The sequence below is a fragment of the Ictalurus furcatus genome, chromosome 13, assembly GCF_023375685.1.
Source record: "Ictalurus furcatus strain D&B chromosome 13, Billie_1.0, whole genome shotgun sequence".
NCBI lineage: Eukaryota > Metazoa > Chordata > Actinopteri > Siluriformes > Ictaluridae > Ictalurus > Ictalurus furcatus.
This window is the reverse complement of record NC_071267.1, coordinates 9,647,064-9,671,585: the sequence shown is the minus strand read 5'-3', so window position 1 is coordinate 9,671,585 and position 24,522 is coordinate 9,647,064. Positions and strand designations below refer to the sequence as shown.

Sequence of the window (24,522 nt, the reverse complement as noted above, 5' to 3'; positions counted from 1 at the left end):
CTGTGCCAGAGACGTCCAAGTGACTAATAGCTAATAACCTTCCAGTTGGCATGTGGATATTAGTCATGAGAAAGCGGGGGGACGACGGGGGGGAGAGTCAGATCAATAGTTCATGCTTTGAATAGACTATAGATCCCATTTGTGTTGGGAAAACATAGTAGATAAAGAAGGTTGGACACCACAAAGCAGTCCTGAGCATGATTTCCTCATACAACTAATCACCACATGGGTTAAGATTCTGCTCTAGAGACCAGGAGGTTGTAAGCTCAAAACCCAGGACAGGAAGAGAGACGGCATAGGAGTTTGAGCACAAGATTTAACCATTAACTGTAAATCTGTATGTCTAAACTGGATTCTGCCTCACACATTGAAGTCACATTGAATAAATGCGTGCAGATGAATGAAGATAAAAACCATACACAGTAGTTTCTATCATGACCTTTGAGCTATGAGGCATTTAAAGTGATACATGAAACACAGTTCCTGATTACTAAAGAAAAAGGAGAACACATGAATCATGCTGAGAACACATTTTTTGACTAAAGTTGCTTTTATTGAAAAAGGCCAGGGTGCAAATATGAAAAAAATAAAGACAAGCATATATTTTTAAGCATTTTAATACAAACTCAATATAAACTATTTCAGTCCCTCTTCACGTGTAAGACACTGACTCAAAATACTTTGTTATACCGTATTTTATCAAGTATTGCACAATGTAGGTACAAAATTAATATATGATTACATTGTCCTTAATATAGCAAAAATCTTCTCAACTTTTTTAACAGAAAATACAACTTGTGTTTCTCAAAAAAAAAAAAAAAAAAAAAACACAAGCTAAATATTCCTACACTGAATTTTCATCACTAAAGTATAGCCTGTACACAATCTGTAGATTTGTTGATCTATTTTAAAGGTGGATTTCCTTGATAAATTTTATTTTCTTTTTTTTTTTAAAAAAACCAAAAAAAAATATATATAACATAAAGCTGCTGCAGCCATCACAGATCACTGGAGTAGTAAAAAGATATAAATGCAATACCGTGTCATAGAAACAATATATATACTCTGATACTTTACAAACTCTGTACTCAATTAAATTATACAATTAGAAAAAAAGACCAAGTAACCCCAGATATATATTCATTAGTGCCAATTTCTTAAAAATCAGCCAAGTCTTAACCAACTTGAAAATACTGTAGGAGGCCAGAACTTGAAGCTATGTTTTTTTTTTTAATATATGTATATATATTTTAGCATTTTTTAAAACAGTAAAAAATTGTGTGCTTTGTTGGCAAAAATAGGAAAAATGAAAATAATGTGAAAGTAACCAAGCTTGGACACATACAACAAGCTTTTAGTAGAAATAAACTCAAGGGGGCACAGAAAGACAAACACCCTTGGGCACATGCTCTTTTCGGTGACTAACAGGGTTGGTTTTTTTTTTGTTTTTGTTTTTTGCTTCCACAGATCTTTTTATGTCCTTTGTTAGTGTGCGTCATTTTATCTCCTTCCTTTTGCCAACAATAAATTCATTAATAAATTCTGGATTCGTTAGTTAGCCATGACGGGCTGGAATTGCTGGTTAGAATACTGCATGTTGCTTAGGCTGAAGTTTAGACCATCCATGAGAGACTTGTCGTTGAGGCTCCCGTAGGCTGCAAACACGTCGAAGGCATTGTTGTACTGCAGAGGGCTGAGGCTGAGCGGATTCTCGTTGCTGAACATCGTGGTGGAGCTGCCCTGGCTCTGAAGGTTAGGGAAAACAAACTCCTTGGCGTTAGGAGAGAGCGCAGAAGCCTTCGGCTGCCCTCCGAGACCAAGACCGTAGAGAGAATGCATGGAATTGGAAATGGCTTTATGCTTCAGTAGGCTGGTCACATTCAGGCCCAGGTTGGTGGGAGATGTGCGTGCCACCTTGCTACCACTGCGGCTGCCGTTCTTCATTTTGGTGGAGCCGAACTTGGTGGCGGCGAACGTGGCTGTGGTGAAAGTTAAAGGTTGAGTGGAGCGTGGCATGAATGACGGGCTGACAGAAGCAGACTGACCAAACGGTGGTGACGGAGAGCTAGACTCAGAGGAGACCCCTACAGGATCGCTGATTGGCATGAAGACCTGAGCATCGGGGTTAAAACTGTTCCTGATCTCCTTGTCCAACTCTGACCCGTTCTCACCGGTATCATCCATGTAAAGCACCTTAATGGATCCCTTCTCCCCAATCTGGTAGGACACCTCAAACGGGTCGATCCACACACTGAGGTCCTGAGGCAAGTTGTTCCGAATGTCTTCGATGTCAATCCCGCTCTCTTTGGCTGCTTCTTCCACTACCGTGTCGACCTTCTCCCCGACATGTATACACCTGAACCCGGACCCTTTGTATGGCTTGTCGGGGTACCAGTGCCCTTCATATTTCTTTTTCAACTGCCGTTCGAGCTCTTCCCCGAAGATGTTCACCCGACGTCGGGGGAGTTTGTTGTACAGGTAGGATATTATGAAGTTGAGTGCTACTTGGATTTCAAGCTGCATAGCTGCTTCCCAGTTGCAAGCGTGTGTGCCTTCGTGAGCCGAGCGTTGCAAAAATCTCCTAGGCAGTAAGTGATCAGTTTGTGGCGAACAGGACACGGATTTCTCCCTCCACAGGACAAAGGAAGTCTTCTCTATCCTTAGGAAGGGGAAAAGAGGCAAAAAAGGTTCAATCCTGTTGTGTGCATGTGTGTGTTTTCTCAACTCAACCATCTAATACTTTCTGTATTAAAGTTCATTATGTTTACACCGACTGCCAAGAGACAGATCAGGTCTTGAATGCTTGATATTCACCAAAAACTAATAAGCAGGGTCCGAGAGAAGCATTTTTATCATTCTTTCAGCTTAAAAACAGTCGCTTAATACCGTTTTCAGACACATGACAAGAAATGTTCGAGTTATAGGCGATTATCAAAGCACGACGCTGCTAAAACAAAAAGATTCTCAGGGCTCGATAGGGCATTTCTTCTAACGATGCGACACTTTGAGATGACATTGCGCAATCGCTTTAGCGATCGGGTTTCCTCCATAAAGCAACCAATAACATAGCGAAGTGAATGGGGTGTAGCTCCTCCACCACCACCACCACCACCAGGGTTTACCAAATTAGTACAGTACGCGTTTCTCCTAATGGTGCCATAGTGACTCCAAAACAGCAAGGTTTATTTTCGGAACCTGTTCCTTTCATTTAAAATGAGAAAAAGAAAAGGAAGTTTTTGTAGCTAGGACATTTTGTTCCTTTTCTGGCATTTTGACAAGGTTTTGTTTTGGCCCCTCTTTCCTCACTACCCTTTCATTTGGTTTGCTGTAGCCAAGTCAAACACGTCCTACAGACTGGAACTTCATTATCCACGACACCTCCAAGCTAAAACACGGACTTTCTTTTAGTCCGACTGGGGGTTGTTTTGGTTTTTTTCTTCCCCAGCATCAGAAATGTTGGTAAAAGGCTTCAGCGAGAGAGAGAGAAAAAAAAACCCCACAAGCAAACTAGCAGAGAACTAGTCAGCTCGCTTAATATCTACCAAGGCTGTGAGATAATCTCTCCTAGTCCCAGTGCAGCTAGTCAAACAAGCTAACCTGACTGAAAATACACCCGGATACATGCAGCACATCTGATATGGATATGGTTGCTACGCATGAAAAAAAAAAGAGCTTGTATTCAGGAGCAGCACTCGACGGACTGCTTGTTTTAGAAGGATTTAATCACACCGCATATTTACATGTATTTCTCTTGCTAATACAGTGGAATAAATCACACGCTATACTCAGAAATGTTGACAGTAAAACAGAGCTGGTACTCACATGCACGAGCAAGACTCAGGTGTAGATCCCGGATGTAGTTAGTAGCTTCCGCAATTATCTCTACCTCTAATCTTTGTAGGTTTGGTAAAATTGTTATTCCAGTTACAGCGTTTTAGTGCTTTTGGTGTTGTTTGTTTGTTTCCTTTTTTTTCCTCGTTTTTTTCGTTCTCTGATGGGCCAGTTTGCTGCTTGATAAGCAACCTGACTTCCCCCACTGCCTGGGAGTTTTTACAACTCTACCCTTTAAACCAGTCACACAGCAGCTTTATAGCAAATCCTCCGCTCTGGTCCTGAGGTGGGCGGATACGCAGGACCACAAGACCACGCCCCCGACGACATCAGCGATTGGATTGTTTTAGCCAGCGTCACTATCGTGCCTTAGCGCTTATTGGCTGTTGACGGACGTGTCAAAAAAAAAATCGCCATGGAGAACCCATATTGTTATTTGACCAATCAGCGACAAGTACATTAGAGCAGTTGTCCCCTAGTTATGTATTAACATTGTTTCTGTGCCTACACAGGGAACCTCAATACAGTGAGTAGCTGCTATGGCTTCTTATGCTTTTTTTTCCACTATGAAAAAAGCATAGATGTATTGTCATTATCCTGTCATATGCACGCAGGCACGCAACCGTTTCTTATAGCTTATTGTAACATAAGTATTTATTTCAGTAGCATGTAGTCAGTGGTCATTTTGTCGATAATTTTTTTTGTCGAGATTAAATATATAAATACATATAAAATATCTCGTATTTTTGCAGCTGATATTAAACCTGCTTGTGCCCTTGAGTGTTTTGTCTCGGTGGGTGGATGGGTGGGTGGGGGCGATAAAGACTCTTAGCTATTGGTTCTTGGCTTTCTGACGTAGTCATGGCCACGCCTTGTTTTGACAGGGGAAGCCATGGCTACGTCCCAACCCGCACACTGCCGTGCTAATTAGTATGCCAGAGAAGTACAGAACCTATAGGAGGCTTTATTTTTATTCGTTGACAACAACCTTTCCCCTGAGAAACTACACGAGTTATTAAGATGTCTGGTGCGGCTTTTTTCCCCCTTTCATTTTTTATTTTTTATTGTACAAATATTGTACAAATAAGTTGTATTTACTCTAATGTTATGTTGGCCACGTCTACTGCACACTTAAAGGGGAATTACTGCAGATAAACTAAAATAATATTTATAATAATACAAAATAAAATCTTTGCCTTTGAGTAGAAACTTAAATTCTATAAATAATGTAACAAATAAAATATTAAGAACTTTTTTTAAAAAAATCCATGTATCTATCTCTCATAGTTCTCTATCTATCTATCTATCATAGTTATATTTGACCTATCTATCTATCTATCTATCTATCATAGTTATATTTGATCTATCTATCTATCTATCTATCTATCTATCTATCTATCATAGTTATATTTGATCTATCTATCTATCTATCTATCTATCTATCTATCTATCTTAGTTATATTTAATCTATCTATCTATCTATCTATCATAGTTATATTTGATCTATCTGCCATAGTTATATTTGATCTATCTATCTATCAAACTATCTATCTATCTATCTAAGTTATATTTTATCTATATCTTTCTATCTATCTATCTATCATAGTTATATTTTATCTATCTATCTAGATACTATTTAACTTTAGACAAAACTTAATATTTATAGCATTGGATATATATAAAAAGATATATATATATATATAAAGATTTTAAGATATAGATAGAGATATACATATTTTCAGTGGTCTTAATGTTAAGTGTTGTTTACTACAGTTACATAGTGTTTCCCTTTGCTTGGTTATGCCCATTGTACACTTAAAGGGGAATTACAAACTAAAGTAATTTATCTTTATGTTAATGTTAAATTACAATATTACCCTACTGATTAGGATACTGATTATTTCAGACTGAACACATTAATTTATACTAGATCTAATATATTTAGTCCCTGTTGTTAAATGTGTATATGAACTGATTTAGACTCAATTAATGGACCAAAGAAATCCTTTCTTCTTGAGTCTCCATTCTGACTTGTAATAGTACAGGGCAGTAATCCAGGTCAGACTTTGAACCAGCACTGTAAGACTGGATCATTTGGTGAGGTTATAAACATTCATAGTGCAGAGAAGGAGGATCAAGGTTTCTGTCTTTATTTATTATCAGCCTCTCTGGGCACAAGTGGCTGCTGACAAAATAAGCTAGTGGCCTGATCCGTTTGCAACCTGTGTTTGGAACGTAAAACGTTATGACAGTGGTCAGTTTCTAGGCCCTTATCCTCAATGTACAGTGTGTAAACAGATTATTAACAATATATCATATTTTATATACATCAACACTGTTTTACCCATATAAGCTGCCATAATGTCTTCCATTCAGTATGAGTTGGCAGGTTTGAGCTCATGCTTTAAACAGCGCATAGCGTAGCAACCACAAACCTAAGACAACTCAATCCATAACAAATGTCTACTCCGCCCCTTCGTGACGTGCACCTGATCTCCAGCGTGTCAGCACTGTGTTACACCCTTGTATATCTCACAAAGGCACCACACCTGTCTTATCCTAAAAGTGTCAATTTAACTGGAGAATTCTGTATGTGTATTCTGGATGTTGAAATTGTTCCCATCATTCTCTCATTTCCACTGTTCATTTGAACCATATGTGTATTCTGGATGTTGAAATTGTTCTCATCATTCTCTCATTTCCACTGTTCATTTGAACCAAAGCTAGATAAGGAGAAACAGGAGGAGAATCTCTGATATGTTTGCAGTAAATATCAGTCATGGTGGGCAGACATGGTGGGCAAAAACAACAGGTAAAGAAAGGTGAGATAGATTCCAGATTGTACCACTACAGGGGATGTGAGTGTCTTTAGTAGCAGGAGCCCAGAAGACACCGCATAAGCATTTCCAGCATGACACTGACTCATACCTTGGAGTCGTGCCAGCACAGATGGAACATGAAATTTAAAGGTGCCGGCACATTGTGGCAAAAAGCAGCGAAATTGCACCAGAAACCTGTTTGTTGTCACTGGTATGATTAATATTTGTTTATTTCATATGCAGATTACAAGCCGCAGTCTGTTTACTGGGGAGACAAAAATTAAAACGGATTAATTTTTAGATTAGCATCTGACACAGGCATTTTGCAGTACTTCACAGTTCAAATATGTCAGGTTGATGAAGTCATTGGCACAGTTTCATGGCTTGAGTTCAGAGTATTGATGCCAGTGAAGTCACCTCTTAGTTGCCTCAGTAGAAAATATCCAGTGTGGGGAAATGGATGGAATGAACTAGGAAGTTGTCAACTGTTAAAACATAAGGCATTGCAATGAAGGAACTTAGTAAGAAGATGTGTGAATTAGTAGAACAACATCCAACAGGCTTTCCCTAGGGCTGGTGTTACCTAGTTAAAAGCCTTAAGGAGGGCCTTGCTTCAGTTATGGGCCTCATCCAGATGCTTGAAATGTATTTAGTGCAAAACAAATGCAAAACTAGCTGCACAGTGTTATGTTCTGTTTCTCAACACCTTATCCTGTACCAAGCTACACCAGTAGTCCTATTACATGTCTGTACACTGTGTGGGGATGTACAAGCTTATTAATGGAAATGGACCACCACAGAATCGCCGGTGACAAGATATTGTTTGGTTGGTGGAATATTGTCAGTAACCCTGACATAGTAGTAATAATAAATACTCAAATAATGTGTGGTAATTAATATTTCTGTGGTGGTCCCTTTCCACTGATTTTAGTTCAGGGTTGAGGATGGCTGACATATTATACATGGCTTCAGTCTGTAATTGTGTCCACAGTGCATACAGTATGTAGGTTTTACCTGATAAACTGTCAATGTGTTCCAGCAGCTGTCCGATGCCAGCAGTTGAAATGCACCCAAGGGAGGGAGCCACTCTTGTGAAACTCAGCTTCAAAATGGCTTGCTTTTCTCTCATAGGCAGCTCTCTGGTCTTCATTTTGGTTGATACTTTTAACAAAAATTCAGTCTTCACAGGTGAAACTGAAGGCTAAAACCAAGAGTCGATGTTCAGAGCTATTTATTGTTTAAACAATCAATCGAACAGGACACACTATACAGTATATAACAACGTGTTCCAGTATTTTTGCTCGCCTACAAATTGGGTTGTCTGATACAAAATATGCTATGTTCTATGTCGTTTAACACATTTACATATAAATACCAGGCAATAAAAGCTGAAATTCTAAACTCTCTTCTCATATTCCTCTTTTAATCTCAAACCCAAATGTCTTCAGTCTGCAGCAAAAACAACTGAATTGGCCTTGCCGTTCCAATAGTTTCAGAGGGGACTATCAGAGGGCACTTTCTTTAAGGCACTGTAGTATGTGTAGGCATTTTTAGCCATTTGAGGACACCATCATGAGTCACAAAATGACTAAGTGGAAAATATCATAAATATCATATCTTCCTAAAAATGTCAGAACACATGCATGTTACAGTTTACTGGAAAATGTGTACGTGCTCGACTCTCACAGTCAGATATGGACTTTTCCCAGCATGTTTGCCATTATCTTCTAGTTCGCATGTACTTAAAGTGGTCAGTGAATCTATTACAATATATAGTATGTTATTTTGTCAGCCATGTCATTGAAATGAACTGTTTGGTTTAGAAGTTTGGGAGAAAGAACATGCCAGAAGCTTCACTTTCTTCCTAGTTAAGTTCCTTTAACATTTTCATCTCTCTCTCTCTCTCTCTCTCTCTCTCTCAGTCTCTTTCTCCACCACCTCCCCGTCTCCGCCCTACAGTATATTTAACAACTCCTACCAAAGAGTCTTTAATCAGGGGCTTGGCTTTCTAACACACACCAGAATCCACCCAGCCCATGTTCTCAAAGTTCTCGGCAGTTTTAACAGTTCTCCAAGCACTCTTCATGCCACTTAGTTGAGGTTATAGTCGTCACTCGCAAATGTTTAGTGTGAGTTTCTTCGAGGTTCCTCAGCTTCACCTTCATAGTATGGCTTATGTTTTGAAATCTATCTAGGCATACTGAGTTTCAAGGGGAAACATGCCATATTACCTCGAGTCTATTAATACAGTTAATGTGTGAACCTGACAGGATCGTTTCACTACGCACTCCATTTTAGAGCAGGTTCCATAACATTGTATTGTGCAAGTAGTGGCAACATGGCCATTAAGTTTGAAGTACACTCAAGTGTTTACAGCTTCAGCAATGCCAACAAGACGTGAGCCGTGTATCCATGGCAACTATCGACGGTAAAGATAATCTTAGTCCTCTCCACAGTGAAACAGAAAGGAAAGCCTGGTCAATTGAATTCTCGCCGTCATTGAATAAATGAATCTGATTTGTTCCGTGAACAGGGCAGAAGAAAAGGACAGAAACAAAAGAAGGAGATGAGAAGTGTTTGCTGCCTGGAGATGAGTCATGTGTTTTGCTTGTCACCTGGAGATAAAGTATGAAGCAGATGGAATATGACTATGATTTCAAACACAGAGACATTGTTTCTTGAACAGGGAGAAAGAATGTGTGGTGTGAAAACACTCTCTCAAGCACATGCACACACACACACACACACACACACACACACACACACAGACTCACAACCCTACAGTACACATGCGATAATGCACACGCAGTGAAAAAAGAGGCCGAGCTAAATTTCACTGACGGATGATTCCAGAAAATGTAAGAGAAAGCTGATAGGCAGAGCAAGTGAGTAAAAAGCACAAAAAAGAACAGTAACGCTGTAATGGAGAGGACTTGTCCTACAGTCTGATTCAGCACTTTAATCTTCACTCTCTAGGGATTTGATTGCATACACAAGAGGAGAAGACTCTTTTTTTTTTTTAATGCTTTTCATAACAGTCGTAAAAACACAGGATGGTAACAGTGTTAATATAACTACTGGTTAGAAAATGAATGTGCTTCTTTACGTGTGTTGGCATTAAGAGCCCCAGAAATGTTGTATGCTCCACTCCGTTTTTAAGAAGCATGAAACCATTCTGGTTCTACAATACTATAAATATTGAGACTGAATCAGTAATCCAAGCTGCTAATTAAGAAACCCGGCATAGTGCATCGCTGCATAAGAGTTTCCAATTAGGAACAAAAAGCTTCTTGATTTGGTCTTTACAGCAATTTGATGTAAATGAAGAGGAATTTTCAGACATCATAGTGACCTTTGTTAAGAATGATTACTACACAAGGCGGACATGAGCAAATACACACAGGGCATGTACACACATGATGAATGTAGTCATTCCTCTCTGAGAAGGTCAAACGGGCAGTGCTTGTTTTAATATATAAATGCCCTGCTCGGAAGCTGTAACGTAATACAAATCAAATATGAAATGCAAGACACACATTAGATAATTAGCATGCTTCTAAATTGTTTCCTTCAATCCAAATAGCGAGCCAGTTTTCCCACGCACCACTTTTCCGAGCACGGTATTAATAGTCCGAGCAGTAATTAATGTTTGTGTGTGCTGCACACAGCATAAATATTCTAATCAAAAGCAAAGTCCAAGTTTTAATCCTTGTCCTGCTTGGGTATTCATGCTAGCTTTGTTATTAACATGTTTTCCTCCCAAGTAAGAGATCAATTTGGTCAGCCTGATATTGGTCGGCCGAGTCCATAGCAGGAAGTCACGTCCGGTTTGGGATCCTGCAACAGACGCTGCTGAGTTAATCATTAGTGCACACCTTTCAGCAGGTCAGATCTTAATCATGTACACAATCATAACGCTGTGTATGTCCTCCTTTATGGAATGGTGTCTAGTTGCATTTCTGAGCTGCACCTTGTATGTTTTGCTCTCATTTTCACAATGAATGCAGTTGACATGTTTTTCAGGTGAGAGATGATCTTCTCACAGTATCGTCTCTGATGCACCAGTGGTGGTTTATTCTTTGTGAGCTTTATATTCTGTTCTTTTTTACTCCAAGCATGATGATGAGTAATAATGGGGTGTGTGTGTGTGTGTGTGCGCGCGCTCATACATACAGGAGGAAGGAAAACTAATCACGCAGCCTCGGCACTGAGGGAAATGTCAGTGTCATTTTGAGATTTATGAAACATGGAAGGCTGCTCTGCTCCAGGAGAACAATGTCCTCTTGGCTTCATCTGCACATTCAATTAGTCCCTTTTTTGTCCCGACTCGCCTTTGTAAAATTTGTTATCTGTGTTCTACCAGGACAGAAGGGCAGCATGTGGGCCAGACCGGTCCAACCCATACTCTGGCATAACAGGTTGTGGAATTTCAACGTCATGTTCTGAGTGCGTTGCATCTCTCTGTCATCATTGTTATGTGTTTTTTATCAAAATAGTCACGCATGAGTGGTATGAAGTTGTCTTTTGGTCTACTGAACTTTTCACCTTGCAATCAGTCTTGGAAAAGAGTTTTGGTACTTCATGCGTTCTAATTTGAACGGATCAATTGTCTGCGTGCACTAAGGGCTTATCTAAGCGTGTTAGGAGCGGTACGAGCTCTAAGCGCTGATCTGTGTATGGTAGTCCATGAGTAAATCAAGACTGACTAAGAATGTCACGGTGATGTGCTGGCTGTTCCCATGTCTACGTGAAAAGCCATTTATCACTGATGGGACAGACTCCAGTGGGAAGTCAAAGAAGCTTCCTTCCTTCATCTTGACACTTTCTCATAGCAACACTCTGCTATGGGTCAGCTGAAAGGAAACACAACACAAAAACCCCCTTAGAAACCAACAAATCTTTTAGAGATACAGTCTACGAATGTGCTATTTTATCTTGCGTATAATATCAAAGGAAACATGTCAAAGTCCTTATCCTCATCTATTCTGGCTAGATATCAGTAGCAACATGTGTAGGTCTACTTACATTTTTTGTGTAGCTTTTATTTGAGTAATTGAGCAGGTACATACAGCCACCTGTTCTGAGTGAAGCTGTAGTGCTGAACAATGCTACACTGGGTATAAATATTTCCTCCTGAAGACAGAGAAAGCAAAGTGTTCAGAGAGCCAAGGCACGTCTGGCCGATTTCTCTAGCCAAATCTACAGAAGCGTTTAGAACCTACAGACGACTTCTCTTTTTTCCTTTTTTTTTTTTGGTGAATAAACAACCACAACGTTTCCTGCTAGGTTTAAATGACCTTAGTCATTCACAGCACTACTTTGTGTAAAGAGCATTCAATTTGTTCACACAGTATTCTGGTGGTTATCTTCCACCAGAAAACAAATCATACTTAAGTGCAAAAAAGTATACTTCCAGTACATAAGGAATAGTAAATGCCTTTCATTTCATATACGTTCTATAAATAGTAACATAAGATATGCTTTTCCGTATTTTATAATAACGTGTGTTTTAAGTAATACTTTTAAAATTCTACTTCATTATGATGCTGTAAAGGCTGCATACAGAAGTATATGAATCTTCATGTTCAACTTAAATGTCTTATTTGAAAAGTATACAGTGCTTTAAAGTACTTAATAAGTACACTTCGCTTTTTTACATACTGAAACATACTTAAACAAAAGTATATTTCATTGTCTTGTCAATTTAAGTGTAGTTTTTTTTTTTAAGTATACTCAAATGTAATTCCTTTCAAAGTATGCCTTAATACAACTCAATAAGTACACTTCAGTAAACGTGTGACAAATTAAAGGCGAAGACGGATGCAACTGCGGACAGTTTAGTGAGTAAAGTGCAAACAAACAACCAAAAACATGAAAACAAGAACCATGAACATGAACTGCGGATACAAGGCAAAAAACATGCACACTAGAAGCGCTACTGTGGGACAACAAAAGACAATACAACAGAAGCTTAACAATGAGTCGCTGAAAAACTTCAATAGTGATGCTAATCAAGGTGAAACAGGAAACAGGTGTGAGTGATTAGTGAACCGTGATGTGCAGGGGCTGATGGGTAGTGTAGTACTGCACCCCTTTGGCACTACAATGAGAAAATGTATTTTTTACATACTGAAGCATTCTTAAACTAAAAGATACTTCATTGTCATGGCACCTTAAGTGTATTCTTTTAAAAAGATATTAAAAATGTTTAAATCATAATTTAGTAGATCAAAGAGGTACGCGTCAGTGATCTTACTCAACCCACTAAAGCAGGGGTTATCATGTGGCAGGCTGCTATCACATTACACTTATTGTATTACTAAAAGGTACTCTTTTTAGAGCCAAGGGATGCTAATGAATGTTTTATATGCTTGTTTTTTTATTTTCGGTTGTGTGTTCGTGTACCTGTCTGAGATTCTCATAGTAGTGTGATAATTTAAGAACGAGTGTTTGAATGGTTGTAGGATTTATGTGGTAACATTGTATCAGTGTAACCAGCAGCTAAACCGATTATATTTTGGAAATGATCCAAACAGGGTCAAGATCACAGCAAGGTCAAATATCTGAAAGGACTGGACTTCTACTTATTGTGCTGAGTTTTCAGTGCCTTTTCAGTTTTGCCATAAGTATAATTACTTTGTTCATTGACTCGGATTTAGTGAATGAATTTAAATAAACTTGTTTGATGGACATTCTCTGTTTTCAAATAAATGTGATGTTATATACCTGTGTAAATATCAGTGTACATCAGTACAGCAATTACATATATACATATTTACATATTATATATATATATATATATATATATATATATATATATATATATATGGCATTTGGCAGATGCCCTTATCTTATGAGCAGTTGAGGGTTAAGGGCCTTGCTCAAGGGCCCAGCAGTGGCAGCTTGGCAGTGCTGGGATTTGAACTCATGACGTTCTGATCAGTAATAACCTGTAAAATGAGTAATAACCTGTGAAAAGTAGAAATATTTACATGAATTTCAGACTTTCTTAATCTTTTTATTGTCCCCTTTTTGCTTCTACAAGTTTGTGTTAAACCTGATCATCCATGTTAGATCAAATCCATCTGTTTCAACCCCAGCTGTTTCGTCTGAATGCATGCTTCAGTGGAAGGGATAACACTCATGGGATAATACTCCTTTTGTATAAAGGAGTTAACATGGTCAATATCACAAATTTGCTCATATTTAAATCGCAACCTAGAAATTGTGCAACATCTTAAATATTGAATAGTCAAGATGTTGCACATTTCCTTTTCGTTTTCGAATTTTCAAACTTCTCAAACCTTCTGTTTAATTCCAGTTTTAAATAAATTTTTTTTAAAAATAGTTGTCTCAGACGATTGGACCCCACTTTATGTGTATCGTTAGTATAATTAAAATAAAGAGTATAATTAAAATTTATTTCAAATGTTGTAGAATTTAGTAGACAAGTACACTTAAATGCTTTTTTTTTTTTTTTTTTTTTTGGTGTATTTTTGTTTTTGTTATCGTCAAGGCTGTTGGTATAGAAAAATAAAGCAGCACCTTTTGACCAATCAGATTTGAGAATTCAAAATCACAGTGGTTTAAATAAGAAGATTCAGATCTGGTCGTAACTATTGGTTGCAGTATCAGTGCGAATGAGACAGCTTTGGAATATAAATTTAGCGTGTTCAACATCTGTGCACAAGGTGCTCAAAGGAACACTCAGTACACATTTAGTGAAGCACTTTTTTGCCATTATGGTGCCTTGCAGCTGTTATTAAACACTAGAAGAAAACGAGAAAACGATAAAGAACAGAATACTGGCCATCAATTTTAGTCATCAGTTATATTCAAAGAGACAGCTGTGTGGTGAAACTTAACATCACACTCTTTCATCACCAACACGTCTTCCATAAAAGCTCATGGTTGAAATTTGTATCCAGCTGTGGCAACATTTGCATCTGCCCCGGGCTTATCTCAGCTTGCCAGATGATTTTGGTTTCGTGGCATCTTAATAATTGTATGTGAACAAAAACGGACTCGTCAGGTCCTGGAGGTGCGCGGACGTCTGCACGCCATGTGAGAGGAGCTGTGGAAACGATCTGCCAACAGCAAAAGCCTGTGATCACGACACGATCCAAGGTTTACAGCGCAGGCTGTTTGTTCGGTTGCTCAAGTTTTGTCTTGAGAACAAAACATTGCAGATTTTTAATATGAATAAAGCTTACATTTTAGGGAGTAAATCAAGCAGATTCACAAATCGCCTCACACCGCCAGGGTCGGGGGTTCGATTCCTGCATGTTCTCCCCGTGCTGCGGGGGTTTCCTCCGGGTACTCCGGTTTCCTCCCCCAGTCCAAAGACATGCATGGTAGGCTGATTGGCATCTAAAAGTGTCCATAGATTGTGTGCCCTGCGATGGATTGGCACCCTGTCCAGGGTGTACCCCGCCTTGTGCCCGATGCTCCCTGGGATAGGCTCCAGGTTTCCCTGCGACCTTGAAAAGGATGAGCAGTATAGAAGATGGATGGATGGATGGATGGATATTTTGACAAGTTAAAAATTTGTAAGGTTCTACTGAAAATTGTAGACAAAAATATGATTAATTTCAGCAGCAGTAAAAAAGAAAAAAAGAAAAACATAATTTCTCTTGGCGCAGGTTGTTTTCTGACTCATAACACTGAACGAGTTACTAAACACAGCAAATCTGCTCAGGCTAGTAATCATTGTACAATTGTGTGTGTGTGTGTGTGTGTGTGTGTGTGTGTGTCTAGGAACCTGTGCACTTCCTCTGCTGAAACTATTTATGGACTCACTCGCTCCCCAGTTTCCAGTCTTTCTTTGATTTATTCCTATTTCAGAGGCTTCTAATTAATCATGCATTATTGAGAGATAGAGCTTGATGAGGTTTATCTTTTGCTGCAGTCGCAGCATGCATACACACACAGAGCACTGAGATTTCTTTTCCTTGCAGCATGCCTAAGAGGACATCCAGGGTCACTCATTCTCATGTATTGTTCTACGCACCATACAGTCTATACCTCTGTTTATTGAGCACACTAAATCTTGCCACGTTCAGTGAAATAGTGCTTCCAATCTGCCCCTTACATAAAGGCTGATCATAGGAGAACAGCAGCCGAACAATCACACGGCATTCAGGATTAAGCCGCATGCTGTGCAAAATATTGTCTCCCAGTTGCAACGGCACTAGCAAAGGCTTTGTCTAGTACATGAGCTGTGGTCCAATCAGGTTGTTCCTCGTGCAGACGGCTTTCAGGCTGTACGACAAGTCCAGGGTGGTTCTCGAGACCGTACGCTAAACCCCACTATGTGTTTAGAGAGATGACGAGATTGAATTTGATTCTTCAATACTTTGTACATGTCGTCACATCGATGAGTGCACTATCCAGGGACTATACTATATAACTGATGATTTTTTTTTTTTTTTTTGATCAATCCATCTATAACATATAGAAAGAGAACAGTCTCTGGTTTACTTTCACAGTGCTAGATTTGGTGAGGTTCCAGCTTTATTCCCTGCACGCTGCAGGTCCAGATGACCGAGGGAAAGGGAGGAGCAGCTTGCTGACTCAGTGGGTCATCTGCACTTCCTCTGTTGATACCGAGCTCTCTGCGAGCTCACCGTCTGTTACCACACGGCTCACCTGCCATGCCGGCTGCCCGGCCAAGCTGAGGACACTCTAAGCGGCTGCAGGAGACACGGGCTTCTACATCAGGATCTGCGATCCTGACAGTCGCCAATGAGACGCCTGTCACTGATGTCCAGTGAATGAATGAGAACACGGTACATGATGTGGTTGTCACTGGGAATGTTACAGTGTGCGAGTCGTACCGTCCTGATGGTTATTTTCTCAGGACACAAGGAAGCATTAATTGAAGTATTTAGACTAGAACCGATGGATTTTGTCCGATTTTACAGCCTCGTGATGGTGTGGTGCTTCACTGGCATTCAGACAGTTACAGAAGAAAATGCACAGCTACTAATTAGCAAAACATTGTCATGATTCAATAATTTTTTTTAAAACTAAATGTGTGAGCAATTATAATTTGGGCTCATTAATAATGGAAAGGAGACAAGTGAGGATTTTTTAAACAGCACATTTCAATGGGAGGGGGTGGGGGGGATTCATTATCTGCATGAATAATTATGTGTCAATGGAAAGTCCTCAGAAGCTTAGTAAGACATGTGTATGTGTGTGTGTGTGTGTGTGTGTGTGTGTGTGTGTGTGTGTGTGTGTTGGCTTTTAAATCAAGCAATGTATGAGAATGTTGTTTGCATGGTGTGGTTGTCACTGGGAATGTAACGGTGTACAAGTAATGAGCACCTAATAGGACAGTGTTCCAGACACAGAGATAAACAAGCTCAAACTATTTAGACCAGAACTGATTGATTTGTTCTGATATTTCAACATTATGATAGCCCGGTTTACTGGCACTGACATGATGAGAAACAACAAAAGCTCCAAATGCTACCAAATGCAAATTGTTCTAATCTGTGATGGACTGGTGTCCCGGCGAGGCTGAGTGAGGCAGTTACAGAAGAAACACACCTGCCTCATTGGTTTTGCATAAAAATATTGACACAACAAGAGACCAGAGACTCTGGGGTTGGGGGTTCAAGTCCCACCTCCACCTTGTGTTTCCGGTTTCCTCTCCAGACATGCGTTGTAGGCTGATTGGCATCTCTAAAATTCTCCGTAGTGTCTGAGTGAGTGTATTGTACCCTGCAATGGGTTTGCACCCCATCCAGAGTGTCCCCTGCCTTGTGCCCCGAGTTCTCTTGGATAGACTCCAGGCTCCCCGCGACCCTGTGTAGGATAAGCAGTACAGAAAATGATGATGGGGGCTACACTGTATAATTTACTGTTAAAGCAGCAAAAATCTCTTTTTATTCTATCATACTGCCCCGATACACAGCTTTACATGTCTGGTCACATGATAGCTGACACTGGTCCCTCTTCTCCTTAAAACAGTAAGTACTTAAATTAGAGCTGCCTCATTAGGAGGTGTGTGCAATGCTCAGAAGTAAAAAAGCACTTGTCATGTGACCATTTAACAGGCCAGCACTAATAACCACCCCTGACATGAGCTCGGCACTAGGCAGTTCATTCATGTATCTGGCAGTTTATGCATTTTGGGTGCAAGTTAAGGGGAAGATTATGTATTCACTAGCCAGGGGTCCTTAACAGAGGCTGAGACTACGACATGTGAAATAAACAAGGTCTTTTTATAGCTAAGTACCCTTATGAACCCTGAGGATCAGCAAGATGCAGTTTAGTGCTGATGATCTCTTAAGTTGCATTAGAAAAGCCTTGAGGAGACAGTTAGTGCAAACACATATAAAGACATTAATGTTTTTGGTTTTTTTTTTTTTTGCTGAGTCTGTAGATGCACCACTGCAATGTGAGCACCAGTGTATAACTATTAAGGGATCCTTTTCATTCCTATGCTTTATGGTGAAAGGACTATTGGCCTGATTGGAATTATAATAAAGGCTACAATTTCAAGCATGCCTGTGCTGTGCATTCCTGCATTTTAGCAGGCCATGGTAAAAAACAATCTTGCTGGAGTACTGATGAATAAGGTTCCACTGGCGAACTGCTGAAGATAATTCATGGCAAAGGAGATGAAACTGAAGTAGAGTTTTGTCATGTTCTTTTCTCTGAACATGCATGAGAATGAATGTTTCAGAGAGTGGTAGAAACATTTGTTCATTCATGCATTCTTTTTCAGTAACCTCTTTATCATAGTCAGGGTCACAGTGGATCTGGAGCCCATCCTGGAAACAATGGGCTTCGGGCAGGAATACACCCAAGATGGGACACCGGTCCATTTGGGATTAAATTTCCAAAATGGGGCATGAAATTATCTGCTTTCTGTAGTTTATCCCTAGAAAGCTGTAGAGTAACTGACAGAGAATGGGTGCAATGTGAGCCAAGTGCTCAAAGTATGTGAGCACTTGAGCAGTTGAATTGCAAATTTAAGCTAATTTTATTTATTAAGCGTTGTTTTTGAAAAATACCCCAATGAAGAAGGAATCAGTAACCTAAATTCAACGTTATGAAAGCATGCATCAGGATCTTGGCATCTTTCAGACTATGTATAAGTTGATTACGGCGGTACCGCAGAGATAAAGAAAAAAGCTTTTCGTTAGTTCCTTTAAAGGTGGATTGAAAAAATAAACAGGAACAAGGTTGTAAATATGTATTAGAAAAGGGCTTAACAGTGGCAATCAATGGGTAATTTTAGAAATCAGTATTTTGAGAGCAACAAGTCAAAACATTGGATTTTTTTTTAGACCAGGATCAAAGTACGTGCATAATTTCAATGATGGACAAGCAGTTGATAGAGAAGCCAGAGCTTCATACTGAGTTACATTTGAATGGCATTTGCATAGCAGTGGACATTAAGGTTGTGCTGAAGGATTATTTGACTGAGGAGAATCCTGTATTTGATAAACAGCATGGGACCATGCGTCTTCTCTCAGCAGAGAGAAGATCGTTATTGAGCTCTATGAGTTCTATACTGTGGAAGGAAACTGACCGGACAGGCTCGAATTAACTGTTAGGGGCAGGATAGTTTTATTGGTAACTAGTTATCAATCTAGCGGTTTAGATAGAAATGGAAGCTTCGCAGTAGCTGTATGGGCTCCTGAGTAGTGCAAAGGAAAAGCATTTGCCCTATCGTCTAGAGAATACCAATGATGCCACAACCATCCATGGCCGGGCGAACAAAGGAGAACAAAATTGGGCATGCTCTCAGGGTGGGAGGGATGGCTCCTGTATCACTCACAATGATGCATAGTCAATCACAGGCATACTTGAGCTCATGCATGCAGGATAGGAACGATGGCGCTTTCCTCTGAGTGTGTTACGCTGACATGTGATGATGCATGAGCAGCAGTTCGAAAAGATGCAGAGGTTGGCTTCACGTGTCTCGGAGGATACATGCTCTAGCTAACCCTCCCTACCCGGTAGGTAGTTTCGTCTTTTGATAGGGAAGAGTTAGCTTGTGGATGAGAAGTGGCAAGACCAAATGAGGGAGAAAATGGGGAGAAAGAAATGAACTATAGGTGGCTTAAGAAGTTTATTTATTATTTACAGCAGCAAAAATGAGTTTGATTGATAATAGAGCTGTAATAAGATGAACAAAACAGTATTTAGGGCATCCTTGCACTTAAGTAATTGGTCACTATAAGTCACGGCATGGATAGTAAAGCCTGTGTTCTGAGACAAGCGCTTAAGAAGCTTACCTGCTGATTTTATAACATGAAGTTCTGGTGTGTAAAAGGACAGAACCAGTCAAAGCAAAGCCACAGAATCTCTTGTACATGTCGTTCTGACAGACTAAATGCCAAACTGTCAAACCTAAAATGAGTATATACTACATGTTCCAGCGAGTCTGGAAGAATTTGGCAGTTAAGTGACTCGCTGCGGCATCAACATCAGCGAAATGACAGCAGAAGTTCCACTCTAGTTGTAATAAGCCAACATCGCGGAGGCTTCTCCTTAACCAGAATGTAACACAGGGGATCATAGTGTCCGTTAGGGATGTGACCAGATGATATGAATACATTATTTGGAATGGAACAGATAATGTGTTCAGAACGGATACAAATACTGACCCAGATAAGAGACGCACTAGCCAGATTTTTTCACAGGTTCACAGGGCATCTGGCTGAGACTAGGAGTGCGCATCGGGACGGGGACGCCATTGGCCGTGACAAAAAAAAGTCATGTATGTGAGAGGTTTTTACCTTCATGTGTGCTATGCTGAGTGATGCATTTAAAAAGCATTAAACCCTTGCTCTAAAGTATACTACAAGTTTGTTTATATTTTTTGGAAATACAAACAAGTGAATTTCAGGTGAAAGGCAGGTACAAACACAAACGATACTATAACTAAGGATAAAAGAGGGATTTTAAAAACAGTCCTGTGCACATCCATCGCTGAGACCAAATATGAACTCGAGCGATGTAGCGGAGGTTGAGGAACTGTCAGAGCCAGAATTCACACATCATGTGTGACAGTGCTGGCATTTCTACCTCTGTTTTTCCCAGTGTTATCGCTCAAGCCAAAGCCGTAAACACAGCGCTAACACAGATCTAATTGGGCATACTGTCTGTCTTACTCCTTGTAAGACAGCTCGTCCTGGTTCATCTCACTGCACATGTGTTAATACAGCGGTAGAGCTGGTCAGTCAGGGAGCAGAGCTACAGCAGATCAGTAGTCTTATTGATTTTGTGGGGAATATTTATGCTGTGGCACTTCTCTATGTATCCTGGGAACTCATAAGACTGGGCTTTTGCCAAATGAGCACTGGTAACAGCTTCATCTTTTATAACTAAGGGAAGCATTGAATGCTAGTATATTTTCCATGCCACTAATAGTTCCTATAGACCCAAGTATTTCATCAGAAAACATTATTTGTAACTGCACGTTTACTTAATGTTCTAGGCATTACATTATTATTGTTTGGGTTTTTTTTTTTTACTTATCCTTCAGTACACAAAGAACAAATGACAAAGCTTTGGAGCTTATTGTCCATCTGCCACTCCTATCATCTGGTTTAATATTAGGATAGCTGTTGAATGCTTTTTTAAAAAAATAATGCCTTTTGATTTTAGCAGCTACAAAATCAGGTTAACATTGCTGTTAAGTTTCATCTCTGTGGGAAATCCAATTCTACAAAACAGAATATGACTGACTGTGTGTGTAAAAGAAACAGACAGAAAGTGGGGGGGGGGGAAAAGAGATATTATGCAACCGGATCTCTGAGACCTGAATGATGGTGTATGAGTAACTATATTTTTGCAGGTTTGTATATGAATAAGAGGTAATTCATTGTCCATAGCTCCTGCTGTTACACCTCACTGGCATATTTTGCAACATGGATTTGGTTTCCAGTTGCTATTTAAATAACTAGGAGGTGATTATTCACCCATGTTCTCTTGTCAACACGGATCCCCCTCTCCTCCTGCTGAGGGGGGTGGGGTGGGAGGGGGGAATAGTTATGTATCAAATAAATGCAGACCTTGCAATCTAAACTTGTCTAGAATTTTAAAGAAGAGAGAAATTGCATTGGAGACTGTTCTCCTTTCCTCATGAGCAGGTTCCAGCAAGGTCACTATTCAAAAACAATTTACCAGGAGCCTGTTTGGGCTCTTAGATCCCACTGATAGACTGAAGGGGGATTGTGAAGGGGGAAAATGAGCACAACTGTAGATTATCATTCCTGTCAGTTGCTGAGTGAGGTCATGAGGACGACGCTCACCCCTACAGCACTTTCTCCCAATAGTCTCTCTCCTCGCTGCGAGCTAGAACATTTTCAAAGTTATTTAGTCTGTGTAGGGATTGGGTCTACTTCATGCCATGCCTGATTCCAGCACTAAATTCATGTGCTGATACAACTTGAAAGGGAATGGGTTTGATCTGAAGTGTGCTGGTGCTGATGTAATGAACTGCAAGAGTAGAATGACTGAGAAAGGCGAATAGCATAGAAATGGCTTGGTATATTAAATCCACACAGAGAATTCGTATAATACGTCCCCACATCTGTTCGTGGTGACTTTTTAGGCTTATTTCAGCGTAATGTGTGGCATTAATAATCTAATGCATTCGCAGCAGAACTATAACAGATGCTAAATTTTTCATTGGGGGGTTCATTTGGACAAGAACAGATCGTAACTTTTGGCCACCTTTCATGAGCAAGCTTTTCTAATGGTTCCATGATGGTGTCATTGAGAAAGAAATCAACCCTAGTCGAAATTATCAGCCTGTGCTGGCTAGCATGGTGACGGAAACAGCTGTTAGTCTGAGAACAGTGGAGACACCAGGGCCAGAACTGTTTTACTTGTATTACACTACACAGCTAACTTTATGTTTGATATATCACGTCACTATCACATTTATTCTTTTTTCCACACAAATAAATATGCTGTTATATGCCAGTGATACTAGCGATGACTAGCAAGGGAGGGCTGACAAGAGCTGAACTCCAGCAACCAGCGAGCTCATTTGTTTCTCTATACAGTCCCTTCAGGATTTTTGCGATCGCAGAAATTAACGCAAAATCAAGGAAACTCGGCAATATTTTTCAAAATCACCACAAATTTTCCGCAAATTTGGGCCAAGAGGCGTCAGGTGACGTCATCACAGCATGCATTCAGCCATAGCCCTCTTTGATTCACTTGCGTCGAACATGAGTGCAGCGAAAAGGTCTCATTCGCCAACAATTTCGCAAAACAATTTCACGCAATTGCAATTTCACCAATTCAAGTAGTTTTCTGCTAAAAAACACAAAAAGCTCTGCAAATTACATCGCAAATTCTTTTCAAAACGCAGCAAAATCAAGCATTTTTGGCCGCAACAATCAAGAAAAAAAAACTTATAGCATTCAATAGTATGACCTTTCTGGTCATCTAGAGGAAATCAAATTAAAACCACGCTTCGCATCCATGAATTAAGAGTGTTGTGGTGACGACTCAAGCCTAAGAAGAAATTTTTACCTGTCTGAAATATTTACTTTTGCTGTTTAATATCCACTTATACATCACTCACTGTTCATTTTTTTAATTGCCCCTACACCAAAATGACATCTATGCATTTTCCATACCGCTTATCCTACACAGAGTCGCGGAGGAACCTGGAGCCTATCCCAGGGAACTCGGGGCACCCTGGGGACACCCTGGACTGGGTGGCAACCCATTGCAGGACACAATCGCACACACATTCACACACTACAGACAGCTTGGAAATGCCAATCAGCCTACAACACATGTCTTTGGACTGGGGGAGGAAACCAGAGTGCCCTAAAGCCCAGAGAGAACGTGCTAACCACAAGTAAACCAGAAGCATTTCATTTACTTTCATGTAAGGAGTGCAGATTTAGTTTTGTCAATAATTCAGAAACTCACAGCAACTCGATCATAGGTTTAAAGAGAATGATTTAAATTCATTCCGTGGTCAGAGAAGCTACTTTTTCCATCCGTTTAACCATCCATCTCTCTGCGTGTGTTTCTGACACACACCCATCATTTACCTTGGAGTGGGCAGCGTTCAGATAGGCTTTTATGTAAGAAGAGGCCTCCACCCTGTGTACCAAGGTGATGTATTACTCTTTATTATAAAGAACAGTAGAGTCGGGCGAATCCTCGTCGCTTGGACTGAAATGCTGTGTAAACACCCACCCACTTGTAAAACAAAGCATTGTTGAAAAGATCAAAGATAGGATTTGCACTTCAATATGCACTGTAAGAGGTGCATTAATGTAGCAATGCGTTTGTGGCTCGCCGTCTCTCCTTTTTTTTTTTTTTTGCAAACGCTGCCTCAAAGCTTTCTCTACATCTCGCTGATGAAAAGACACGGATGGTGCTGTTGCTATTCTCGTTGTATTAGCTTGTGTCAAGGCTGCCCAAAGATATGTGCGTCACAAGTGTGCCTGTCTGTTTGTGAAGCATGGCTGCAAATAGCCCCCGCAGTCATGATGTAAAGAAAAAAAAAACATGCACTTTCAGTTCCTAATGCATGTTTTATCTAGAGAACATCTCGAGTAAATAACACTCGTCCGTTTTAACGATGTAGTACAGAATATCTCTAATAATAATAATAAGTTCATCATCACTGTTATCCAGAAAATGCTCTTCTCTGTTTGAGCTTTGTTTAAAATGGCTGTGAGGTGAAACAAGGTAAAAGCTTCAGTCACACATCATTTGCCTCCAGGTTAGTGGCTTTAGCTTTAGTGGCTTTACTCTTTTCTAAAAACAAGCCTGTCAACTGTTCTCTTCTGCGTCAACTGTTCTCAGCAGCTGAAGTCTCAGCAAAGGCTAGCGTCTGTCATACCAAATCCATTCTCTCATTTACTGCATT

At 40.0% G+C, this 24,522-nt stretch overlaps 1 protein-coding gene across 1 annotated transcript; it reads right to left on the bottom strand.

Annotated features, from left to right (window-relative positions):
- Positions 1-601: 601 nt before the first annotated feature.
- Positions 602-4,100, bottom strand: tob1b (transducer of ERBB2, 1b). The gene is made up of 2 exons (XM_053640162.1): positions 3,823-4,100; positions 602-2,659 (listed from the first exon to the last, which is right to left on the bottom strand). Coding segments are annotated over exons 1-2 (1,110 nt in total). The 5' UTR covers positions 3,825-4,100; the 3' UTR covers positions 602-1,551.
- Between the last annotated feature and the right edge of the window lie 20,422 nt (positions 4,101-24,522).